At 39.2% G+C, this 13,067-nt stretch overlaps 1 protein-coding gene across 2 annotated transcripts; it reads left to right on the forward strand.

Moving 5' to 3' along the window:
* Positions 1 to 31: 31 nt before the first annotated feature.
* LOC117553036 (C2 domain-containing protein 2) lies at positions 32 to 10,207 on the forward strand (the record flags this gene model as incomplete). 2 transcript variants are annotated; one of them, XM_034226790.1, is given in 6 exon segments in its annotated part: positions 32 to 957; positions 1,408 to 1,504; positions 4,097 to 4,216; positions 6,755 to 6,856; positions 7,332 to 7,448; positions 10,099 to 10,207. In XM_034226790.1, coding segments are annotated over 4 exon segments (385 nt in total), but the record flags the coding sequence as incomplete, so codon positions are not given.
* Positions 10,208 to 13,067: the final 2,860 nt, after the last annotated feature.

Raw genomic sequence — 13,067 nt, forward strand, 5'->3', positions numbered from 1 at the left:
CTGCAGTTGGAAAATAGGCTTATTTTCGCACAACGACCGGACAACAACAAACTCTCGCAAACAGTCGCATTGCATTCTGGGACTTACAGTTTGTGCCACATATCCGTTTAGAAACGTCAACTAGTTTGTACAGTCACACCGAGCCGCAAAGCGAGTCCAGCGGCAACAACTGCACTGCTCCGCTTTCAGGATGTTTACCCGGGACTCTGGTTCTATATCTGGATATCGTGCCGCGGAGTTTAACTTGAGACTACGGAAATAGTTCCTGTTTAAAAACTTTGGCGACTCCATAGCTAATGAAGAATAGCTACTTAAGCGAAGCGTATCGAAGATTAGCTAACTAAGCTAACAACCACATTGAATGGGAGAAGGAGAGTGCGCTGTTCTCTACGTTTATTTTGAACCGAAACTGTGGTCTAGGTATAGGACAATAATATAATTATTTTAAACACCGTGCACAGACTTGGGACATATATACGGCTTTTTAAAGCTATTATGGGGCACTGCAACATGAATCACAATATGCATAGTTCGTTGTGGGGGCTGAGATCCGTGGTGATATCAGCTGTGGGAGATGTATTTCACTGATTCCCCGACCGAATGGTCTATCAGGTTGCCAGGATATTTCTCAGAGGAGGTGTGTTAAGCTGCGATCATCGCTTTCATTTGCAAAGAATGTCCGACTCCGAAAGTTCCGGTTCATTTTTCGGTTTGGAGGACCCGCAGTGGTTATGCATGGTCACACTTTTCTTCGCATCCCTCGTTACATTGATAGTGTATTTCGTACAGTATGTCCAGCGTCGGGGTGTAGGGAAAAGGCAGACAGCAGCAGGGGACAATGCGGCGAAGGAGGAAGCCGGGGCTCTGCTGGGATGGGCGCTGTCACAGAGGAGCTGGAAGAGTCAGTGGAGAGGAGCTTGGTGCAGGGCATTGAATGACCAATCGAAGAAGAGTGGGGTAAGTCTCATGATCAGCCAGCCACCACTCTCTGTGTGGCAGGCAGGTGACTCCAATAAAGAAGGTGCAGTTTGCATAGGATGTGACTGTGATCTCATGTATCCTCTCACATGGATAGTTGAGGACCCAGCAATAGAATCTCCCCCGTCCTTTGATTCAAGATTGAAAGGTTTACATATACACATCGACTAGACTCACTGTGGACGATATTTGACATCTGTTTCAAAGTGGACGTCATCAATCTACCATTATCCTGGCTTCTTTTTAATGACAGCATTGTAACATTTGCACCACCCTGCTGTTTTCCTGTTCCTAGGTATTATCACGTGGGAACATTATGCATTTCCAATGTGATGCCTCACAGCCCAGATCATTGCTCATTTGATTGCAACAACTTTATTTTCTTCCCATGTGCTGTTGTTTGAATGTTTCTGTCCTCTTCCTCATCAGGGTCCTGTTCGGTTAACATTCGAAGATGATGACCTTGAGGCGTCAGAACTAATGGTCAGCCAAGTATCCAGCTTTCAAAAGTCTGCAGGGAAAAAAGGTAAACTGACCCTTTGTTTTAGTAATACATAAGGGCTTTTTCTGGGAGATAACGGCATTCATTATTATATTGTTGAGTGTTGCGTCCCCTTCCTCCAAACCACCGAACACATTGGATTCTGTTTTTATGGCAACTTCAGCATTCATCTGGGTTAAAGAAGCAGACACTTACGTATTTTGTATTTCCTTGTTTGTATACTCAAATACAAAACAAATTCTTCAAGTCAATCTCCCCTTATCACATTGAGTGGAAAAGCTCCACCAGTGCTGCATTTAAACTAACATAGACAAGCACCAACTTTTTGTACAAACACTTCCCTCATTAACTTGCTAATGAATCGGCATAGCCTTTTTTCATGTGTCCACATGCTCACTCAAAAATCCAGCGACACTATAAATGAATTCCCCTGCTTAAAAAAGATTTGAAGAACTTGTATGATGCTTCAGTCATTCTGATAATGTTCCAACCTGCTGCAGACTGTGCAAAACAAGCTGCCAGCGGAGGGCTTTTATTTTCTGACGGTTCAGATAGGGACTTGCTGTGTTGCTGGCCTGATTGGCTTTGCAGGAATCCCAATGCAAACTCAGCCATTTCTTTCTTTGTGACCATCATGTTATGGAGCGAAATACCAGGTGCTCTGTTGGGGAATGCAGGGAGTTTAATGAGCAGAGGCTTATTTTTTACCCACATGCTGTGTATGTGTGTGTGTGCTTGTGCTCCAAGAAGCTTACATAGCTGTCAGGCTCAGCACTGAGGAGGAGGAGGAGGAGGAGGAGGAGGAGGAGCAGCAGACAGGAATGCAGCAGCACCTTTGTTTATGCTTAGGTTTCCCCTCACAGTGATGTAATACTCAACTGTACACAAACACACCCATCTTCCACTCAAATCAGAATGAATGCAATGAATGTTTTAAATACTTAGAGGACACTTTAAAGCTGTTTTATTATTTACTCTATTACAGACAAATTCCTTTGCAGTGAAAATGATTTATTGAATGTTCTGATCACAGATGTTCTCCCTTTTCCACAGTTCTGTGTGAACTTCATCTAAGGCAGATGCTTTGCTTCTGCACCAGTTTAGCAGAAGTCTGTTTTGTAAGACTGGTTTTGTTGCAGTCTGTTCATGCTATGTGTTTCTTGCGCAAGACTATATACACACGGAACACATGTATTACAGGGCTGCAAGGCAAGGCAAGTTTATTTATATAGCACCTTTCAACACAAGGTAATTCAAAGTGCTTTACAAAAAACGAAAGAGATTAAGAAAAAGGCATTTAAAATCAGTCATTAAAAAGAAAAGCTAATAAAATAAATATTAAAAGAAAAAGTACATGGATAAAAGTTACAGTGCAGTCTAAGATATGAATAGTTCAATTAAAAGCAGCGACAAAAAGAAAAGTCTTCAGCCTGGATTTAAAAGTAGTCAGAGTTGTAGCGGACCTGCAGGTTTCTGGGAGTTTGTTCCAGATATTTGGAGCATAATAACTGAACGCTGCTTTACCATGTTTAGTTCTGTTCCCAGTGTGCTTCATAAAACATTTTTGAAGCTTATTTTTTTTAAATTAAGCCGTTTCCATGTTATAACAGCATCTCGTTAAATCAATATCAGAAACAATAATTGTTTTTTTGTGGTTGTTTAAATGTAATTTATGGTGCTGTTAGAGTGCTTATAGACTGACCCGTTAATACAGATGCCCCCCCCCCCCTTTGTGTGCGGTGAGCTGGAGAGAAGGCAGTCTATTTATTGTGGTGAAAATGTTGTTTAAAAAAAACCCTAACATATATGGATTGAATCAGAATATTGTGTTGGATCAAAACATATTGTACATTTTGAGAATTCTTACATCTATTACAATACATTTTGAGCTTTAGACAATGTTTGGATCAAACGAGCCAGAAACAACCTTAAGCAGCCACCACTGGAATATTATTGCAGTAATATTATAATACTAGTAGCCTTATATTAGTGTAGCCTAATATTGATCGATAAATATTTAGAAATAAATCTGGTTCTGCCTGCCTGCCTCATCGCACTATGCCCTGCTGCATTACCATGTATAGTATTTACATTCATAATGATCCTTTTTTGTTGCAGAGCTTTAGAGGCTTTAAGAGACGAACTGTCAATGATGCCAACTTGGCGACCTACAAACTAGATATAGCAATCTTGGAGCTATTGCGGCTAGCTACTTTCATTGGAAAGAGTCTCTAGTTTTTTGTATGTATATATTTAATATATCCATCCCAAGCTTACCTACCCAACTGAATGAATTCACACATTCAAGTAAATAGAAAGACAGCACAGCATTCAAGTGTTTATTGAGAATTTGAACTTCAACGTTAATGGAAAAAGCTCTAAACTTTTCTCTACTGCCCTTAGTATCAATAAATCCTTCTAGTTCCTTTTACATGTGGATAGGAAAACAGCACTTTTACAATAGCTTATTACAAATTCTGGTTTACCTCGCTGTTGGATATGTTTTCTTGTTACATAGAACAACTACATGCAAGTCTACAACGCTGTCCCTGCTTTAGCTCCAGCATTCTAACTGTATTTATGTAACACTCATGCCTCACTTTGTCTTCCCAACAGGCCGCTTGCTGCAGTGTGATCGGGGAGAAGCTTCAGTTCTCTGTCAGTGCAGCCTCCACAGCCATGCCTTCAGCAGAGCCCTGTAAATACACAGTGTGTATCGCTCCACTGGAGCTGCAGGTAACTACTCTTTAGTTCCTTCTGAGGCATCTGTTTAAGTTTCATGAAAGTAAACAATACTTAGTTGTCATCTACTAAATATCCACTTAGCTCTGAGGCATTTGAAAGCAGACACTCTTTGGATGTCAATATGGTTTAGTTTATTGGGAGGTTTTATTGAACATCAAGTGCTGCCCTGTGCTGGCTCACTGCGGGCCTGGCAGGAGTCTTAGATGAAATGATGGGGTGTTTTTCTGTGCTTGGCAAATGTCAAGAAGACCTAAACAAAAATCACTGTCAGACCCCCCTCCAAAGTTAGCCCTCTTTGTCTACATTGACATTCATCAAGAGAACCATTGAAATACTGAAGTTATGACACAAATGACTAAAGATGACCTTGTCTTCATCTGAACATTGCAGCAATTCATTTGATTTATCATCCCAAAAGGTGAATCGTGGTCTTTCCAAACCCTCTTTATGCGTCAGACTCAGATGCGGTATTTAACTGAAGTGAGTGAAAGGTTGTGTGATGGGATATGTAACAGCTTGTGTTCATTAAGTTGTAGTAAGCTTTCCTCCTGTTCTTACTTTCAGTGTTAAGTCTGCACCAAAGTATGCATTCAAGCAGCTATACAAGCTAACCCAATTGTGTTAAGGCTATTTTTAAAGGGATAAGTTGCTTGTCGTCACCCACCCTGATCTCATTGTGCCATAAATACAACTTGAGTGAGAGACTCAGGAGCTAAAGTCAGGATTAGAGCCAGGGTGCTTTTGTTTTGATTGGGATCAGTTGTTGCGGCGGGAACATAAAGGAAGCCTCTTTTCACTATAATTGTTTCAGCTTAGTCAGAGAGGCCTTTCAAATGTCTCCATCCATCCACTGGAACATTTGTTAGCTTTTCACTCTGATCCATACTAGAATAGTCCTGGCCCGTCATGTTAGGGGTGCTGGGATATGCGGACCAGAGGCCTCTGGTATTCACAGTGCAGGGACACAGCAACGCACCCGGTGAACTGCTCAGTGTACTTTGTCTTTAACACATGGCTGCATCACATGGTCTGCTGCATGTGCTGAAGGACACACATGTGACATGCATCATCCCAAAGGAGTAGCACCACAGGTCCCATGTCCTGCTTTTCCGGTTATTACCCGTCCCCTTGTGTTATGAAGCTTGTTCTGCATGTAAACGGTCTGCAGTCACAAACCCTGAAAGTACACCCTGTAGCGAGTAAAACTCTATCACAGAGAAGACCTGTCTGTGCTGCCCCAGAACGCCTCGTTGGACATTTCTCTTTTTCCATTTATTTCTTCCTGAGTATGGTGACGTGACCATACCCAGGTCCAAATGGACCAATCTGTGGAGCTCCTCACACACACACACACACTCACTCACTCACTCACTCACTCACTCAGCCTTATCTTTTCTCAACAAGGCGTTAGGACAGAGTGAATACACATACTACACAGAGAAACATTGATCATGGTTAGTTAGATGATCGGAGCTATTTGGATGGTTACAGCTTTTCAATAAGCATCATTGTTTCTCTTTTCGCTCCATGTGGATTGAGTTTTATAATTATGGTAGCCTCCCACATAACACTGTTTGTATGAAGTGATCCGGGTGGGATCAAAGCAGCCTGTGATATTGTTCTTCTGGATCCATCTAAGCATTCTCCTGCTCTCTGATGAAGCTTTGTTTGGCAGCACAGAGGCCGTTGTTCAGCCTCACGCTGGAATCCAGGCATGCTGGGACATGAAGGCCCAGGCAGGTTTCTGTCTATTTCCATTATTCTTCATTCAATTTCTCTCTCAGATATGAGGATGTACACCTTGCTGACCTTTTCTAATGAGCGTTTCTTGTTTGTCAGTCTGGAGTTTGCATACGATAAGTAGAGTTTACAGAGCGTTAGTGTTTTGTTTGAGATGAAAACTGGAGATATGTCATCTTCAGGGTTTTAATAAACTGATTTAGAATGCAGGGCATGCTTTTAGGAGAAACACCATTTTCGAAAATGTTCCTGTAACTAATGGTATGCAAGATTCAATTCAAACAATCACACAAAATGTAATCTAAAGAATAATTATGAATTACACTTTGTCACATCAAAGCGCACACATTAATCCCATCCACAGGTTGCCATGGAGAAGAGATTGAGAGAGTCATGTGCTGAGAATAGGTTTGATTCAGTCTGAGATTGAGTGTTGCCATTTAGGTTAGTCATCAAATGAATGCATGATATTTACTGTTATGAAAACTGTTGCTGTGGTGACAATTTAAGGCTTGCTTAATGGTTCGACATTTGAGTCATTAAACAATACAACTAGACTGATGTACTTTCAAATGAGAGGCCAAAAGCCCACAGGAACATATTTATTAAAGAATTAGGTCATTATGTTCCACATCATATTTAGATAACCATTATAGACATTATAAATGGCAGTTTTATTACTAAATAATTGATAGATGTTAGAATAAGTCAAGCTGGTGAGCACTGAAGGCTTTCTGAGAACCCTGGCATCATAAGGCATTTTGGTTTTCTCTCCTCTGTGTCCCTCAGCTGGACCTTCAGATGCAGGAGGCTAAAGACGAGGTGAAGGTGATCTGGGGGGTGACGCACCTGGATTCGGGGGTGCTACAGGTCACCCCCACCCTCACCCAGGTAAATGGAAGTCCTCTGAACATGTAACATTGTTGAAAGTGTACTTTATTTTTCGTAGTTTTTGACCTGCTTAGAGAAAGTTATCCTTCGGTGAAAGACAGTCAATATTATGGCTGAACAACAGTAAGAACTAATTGCAATAATTTCAATGACAATGCAGTTGCAATATGACCCCTAATACTAGACGGAATGATCCATACAAAAACAAATATTATTGAAATGTTCAATTTAAAATGATGATGTGATTGTTATTTTTGATGGTCCGTACCAACAACATGTTAATGCAGTTCCGCAATACTTCATTCAGATTGATTTTTAAAATATGAAGCCTTTAATTCATATTGAGCTTACTGTGATTTGGATATTGCACTAGTCCGTATTGCAATTTCAATAAGATTTCCATGAATTGTGCAGTCCTAGTCAATCTGCTCCAGTCCTGTGGGACATGTCTGACTCTCTGACCTCTCTCTGCCAGGACCATGCCTCCTCCTGCCGTGCAGCGGCCCTGCAGCAGCAGCTGAGGGGGCTGCTGTGTGCAGCGCGCCCCTCTGTGCTGCTCAGCTGTAGGCCTGCTCAGGCCTCACAGCTCAAGGTGAGTTCAGGATGCTGATGCATGACATCTGAACAGCTGCCAACGCACAACAAAGCAATGCAGACAAGTGTGTGCACGTCTGTCATCCCAGGCCTTTGATTATAGTATCGTGTCATTTGACAGAAAGACTTAGGATCTGCAATCAATATTTTTGTCATAGTAATGTTGTAAAATGACAATGTGAAGGTATTATTGAACCTAATCCTAATTGATCAGCTGAAACTGCAACACCCCCTGGGTTTACAGAAGATTTTATAATGAGTTTACCTATATAAAGTTTCACTTTAAGGTGCGTTTTAATACCCATAACTTCACTGTTTTGGTTTCACTCTCACTGTTCTCATTGTGTTGCAAAAAACAAAGTGTAGTTTAGAATAAAACTAAACTCAAAAAGCTGCTATACACTTCCTGTGCTGCACCAGATGGCAGTTAGAGACTAGCTGGTAAACATAGTGTTATCATTAGAAGCTAAAGAGACAGATATGTTGTGTGTTTGCGACTTGTTTCCACACCGGAGAAAGTTATTAAAATGTACTAATATTTACTTTTTTATCCAAGTGTCATAAGGAAACTAATTAGAACTGGTATCACATTCCTTTTGATGGCAATACAGATACTGGAGTTATGTCAAATCTCCGAAGCTACTGTGTATCCACTAAAGCATAAAGGATTCACAGTTTGTGATCTCGTTCTGCACATGCCCTATTAAAGCAGCCACTAATGTTTAGATTTGATTGACATTACCTAATGTCACGTGACGCTGATTTATCAAGCCTCGAAATTAACACTGTTCAAATGTTTAGAATTTTCACTGAAAAACAGCCAAATTGTCTTTTTGAGAATAATGAACCAGGACACGTTGGAAAATATATCAGATACACTCATGTTCTTTGGCTTTTTAAGTGTGTGTAGAAAAAACCTGAATGAATATTTGGCTAAAAGGTGAAAACCCTGGCTGATGCAAATTCTCCATGGTCATAAAGAAAATCGCTAACACTTTATATTAAGGTACACAAATTCACCATCAACTAGTTGTTAATTAACATGCATATTAGCAGTATATTGGCCCTTTATTAGTCATTATAAAACACTTATTAATGCCTTATTCTGCGTGACCATATTCTACAAGTAATAAGCCATTAGTTGAGTTTTTCCTCAATAACCCTCTAATTAGTGCTTATTTGTTGCAAGTAAGGAAGTTGTTGTACATGAGTTTGTCTTAATATGCTCAATATGGGCCTAATAAGGCAGCAGTACCACAAGAATAGTAATTCTCCCATAATAACACTTAACAAATATGATCTATTCTTATTTAACAAGACATGAAACTATAAGTGTTAATTAAGTCTAAATAACTCAAAATTAGGTATTTATATCTAATAACATGTTCCCTATTTTAAAGTGAAGTCTTGTTCATAGCCAATAAGCTATTAGTTTGACTCGAATTGACCTGAACAGGTTCCCTATTCTTAGGTAATAATAAATTATATTTCTATAGCGCTTTTCTTGAACCCAAAGACGCTTTACATTTGGGAGGGAGGGTAGACAAACAAAACCAAAAAGAAACAGAAAAGCAGTCAGGAGGAAGTTGGTTGAGAGGGGAGGGGGCTTATGGATACAGAGTTGAAGAGGTTGCCTCCTCTTCACACTTTGTAAATACATTATAGCACACAGCTACTGAAATGAACCTCAACAGTACATGAACAAAGTAGGCACACGTTGAAATATCTGTTTTATTAAAGAACCACTAAAGAGAGGTTCAGACACATACCAAAACATGCAGCCTGTACTTTTTAATAAAAACAGATTTTATCTATTTGTGATCATACTGTGTGACCTGCTTGTATGTACTTACACTATAGGTGTACTAATCTCTCTATGTGTTGTACTGTCTCAGTGTGAACATAGATTAAACAGCCAGCCAAACTCTTTTGAGAGCCAGGGAATGAGCAGCCATGCTCCTTTATTGACTTATTTGCAGTCTACTGACATTCAAACGGAGTGAAACTATACAAAAAGAAGATACAAGGCACTTAATGATCTCATACATGCAAGTGTAACATACACAGATTAACACTTAGTACCGCTAAGTGTAAACAAGGTAAATATAGCTAATGCTAGCTGTGCAATAAGCATGTGTACAGGCTAGTATGACTAATAAAGAGCCAATATACTGCTAATATGCATGTTAATTAACAACTAGTTGATGGTTAATTTGTGTACCTTAATATAAAGTGTTACCAGAAAATCCTATGCAAATCATTGGCAAGAGTTCAGTGTGTCAGCACAGGTGATTTACATACAGTATTCCCGTCTATATTGTCTTTCTTACAGCATGGTACAAATACACAGCACATTACAATGCTTGGGAGCCTTAAACAAGCTAGTAGAAGTTTTATTCCCCTAAAAAGTTGTATATGTATTATTCCAACAGTGTTTAAGATGAATGATGCAATTTGACCCACTGAAAGGTGTTTTTAGTTCGGAGGTAGTTTTCAAAGCTTTGATTTATGTATTTTTTGTATAGAACTGTGTTGCTTATATTTGAAAAAGCTGGGAAATTCTACTTTACTTACATTGTTGCTAATAATATTTCGCACTGTAGATCAACATTTTTGAGTTATTTACTTTATAATAATTTCTCCAATAGGGTGCAGGCAACAATGTGGTTTCACCCCCAAAACCCCCCCGCGCCCACGACTGGAAGCTGCTGGTGAAGAACATCCGGGTGACCCTGAATCAGGAGGAGGATGCTGCAGGTGGGTCTCACAGCTCCTGTCTTCATTCTGTCCACTCATTAACTGACCTCGGTCCCTTCTGTAACTCACATCTGCATCTTAACGCTGGTTTATTGTCAACAACTACTAGAAATCCAAACATTTGATATGTGTTTCATATCCGTCAAAAGTTCACTGCTACACTGAAACCAAAATCCATATGGTCTGTGAAGCAGAAATAAACGGGCCTCTGGTTTGATGGTGGTGTCGTTCAGCATAGAGTGGTGCATGAATTAGCCCTTAAACCCAGAAATGAGTAAGCAATGTACCACGTTTGGTTAGTTTTTTCTTTAGAGTTTAGTTTTTACAAAATAAAATATGTCAGTAATGTAGTAACCCCACTCATGAACATCTGTAGCCTCTGTGTCAAAAAGTCAGCGGTCGATAACGAGTGACTTAATGAGACAACTAAACATCACTGCACCGAACATTAGCCACCTTTAGCTTAGCAATGGTGATGCAGCCATGTGACTGTGATGTTGTTCCTTTATTGCCATTTGCTTTTTACTTCTTGCGATTGTATTTACGCTTAAGAAATCCTAAAAGTGGTGTTAATATGGGAGGATTATCCTGCTGAACAAATCGTGTAAGTATCTTAAAGATTTGTTTGATACAAGGCTTATCTCTGCTATATTCTAAAATCCAAGAACAAATCCTATTGCTCTTTTTTGAGGGAGCCCTTGCAAGGCTAACGTCTGGGGCGTCCTTCAAAAACACGTCATCACTGTATATTGACAAGCCTCCACAATAGTACCGGCTGGTGTACAATGGTTTTGCTGATAATATTGAGCTGATTAATAATAATCTGCATTAGTTATCTGTTTAGCGAACAAATCATATTGACCTTACACAAGGTCCAGTGTACTTTACAAATAAACACACTCCTACATTGTAAACATAGCATTTTTTAAATCATTAATTTAACCACTTCCATTTCCTTGTGCTCACGAAACAAATATATATTATGAGACTTACCACAACACTATAAGCAGCCAGGATAGACTTTGAGAACTTTAAGCCTTTTACTCAACATGTCAAACTTTGTCTTTCATATTATGTTGAGTTCAGTTTATAAAGAAGGGTTTGACAGAACTGAACAAAAGAGGCTGGTTGGTAAATCAGCAGTTTGAGTTTGAAACTGTTGTGCTGCAGAGGAGTTTCATTCATTCTGTAGTTGTATTACTGGACTTCCTTCAAATATCAAGTTAAGTTTATCCTATTTTTCTTATGTTATAAGTATTACTACTTTAGAGGCTGTCACTGCCTGACCTTGGTTTAGTTTTTTTGCCAACATTCTGTAGTCTAGAGCAGTGATTCTCAAATGGGGGTACGCGGACCCCTGAGGGTACGTTGGGGTACTGCAGGGGGTACGTGAGATAAAAAAAAAAAAAAAGGTTAATTAAAAAAAGAATCTTAGTAAAATAAGTTAAATAGAAAACACAATTGTATATAAAACATTCCTAGAACCACCAAGGGGGTCCTCATATAAACATGTCAAATGTGTGTATTGTATTTTATAGTTTTTCACAATAACATATTACTTAAATTGAAAAACTCCTTGGAAAAATCTGTTTTATAAAAGTGTTATGTTATTTTTTTTCATGCATAAAATGAAAATATCCTTAGTTTGTTGTAATGCATACCACGAAGGAGTTAATACATCACACACTGAGGGAACATCACTATATTGTAATTATTTATATAGGCTTTTTCGAAAAAAAATGTTCGGGATCGGTCAGGGGGTACTTGGCTGAGAAAATGTTTCAAAGGGGTACACTACTGAAAAAAGTTTGAGAAGCACTGCTCTAGAGCAGGGGTTCCCAAACTTTGCCATGCCAAGGACCCCCACATTGCATTATCCTCTGGCGGGGACCCCCCTGTTGCAATTTTTTTTTTAAATGATGAGTACATTATGATGGAAAATATGATAAATTAATCATACAGCTTAATACATTTTCTTAATATATATTTGCATTAATAATCAGTTATTCTTCTAAACATTTTTTGTATTTATCTTTTGTTTGTCATTCATTACATTCATTGTGTGTTCTGTTATAAACATTCTTAACACAATATTAAACAGTAATATCAACAGTAAACATATTTTTAAAGTGATTTCTGTCTTTATAACATTATATAATTTTGAACAGTAATATTAATAATTAAAATATTTATATTCATATAATAATAATAATTAAAACTGTGGTCACACATGTAGCTAATGCGGGCCCTCGTGTCCGTGCGCCTGTCGGGGAGGGTCGCTGGTCCCCCCCCCCAGTCCTCCGAAATGAGCCGTTTGTCATCCCTCTAAATTGTTTACCTGACTTTGCGTTCCTTCGTTTCTGACCAGGAAATCTTAGGCATGTGCGCCAGTTGTGTTGGTACCATTTTTCCTGCATCAACCAGGTAGCGATATGTCGTTTGTTGATCCTAGAGGACTTAAACACATCATGTCAACAATTATTGGACTGTGCAGTTATATCTTTATGGATCTTTAATTAACTGTCTACACCAGGGGTTCCCAACCTTTATTGTGCCAAGGACCGGCAGATACATTAAAAAAAAATCGCGGACCGGTTGTCAATTTGAACTGATTTTAATATTTACTCACCACCAGCAGGTAGCAACAGAGGCTAATTGTAGCCTATGTAACAGCCTGAACAAATACTAGAACAATATGCATCCAAAACATATTAATGTTTAAAAGAGAATGTGTGTGTGTGGGTGTGTGTGTGTGTGTTGTGTGTGTGTGTGTGTGTGTGTTGTGTGGTGTGTGTGTGTTTTTGTGTGTTGTGTGTGTGTGTTTTTGTGTGTGTGTTTGTGTGTGTGTGTTTTGTGTGTG

The sequence above is a fragment of the Gymnodraco acuticeps genome, unplaced genomic scaffold, assembly GCF_902827175.1.
Source record: "Gymnodraco acuticeps unplaced genomic scaffold, fGymAcu1.1, whole genome shotgun sequence".
NCBI classification, from domain to species: domain Eukaryota; kingdom Metazoa; phylum Chordata; class Actinopteri; order Perciformes; family Bathydraconidae; genus Gymnodraco; species Gymnodraco acuticeps.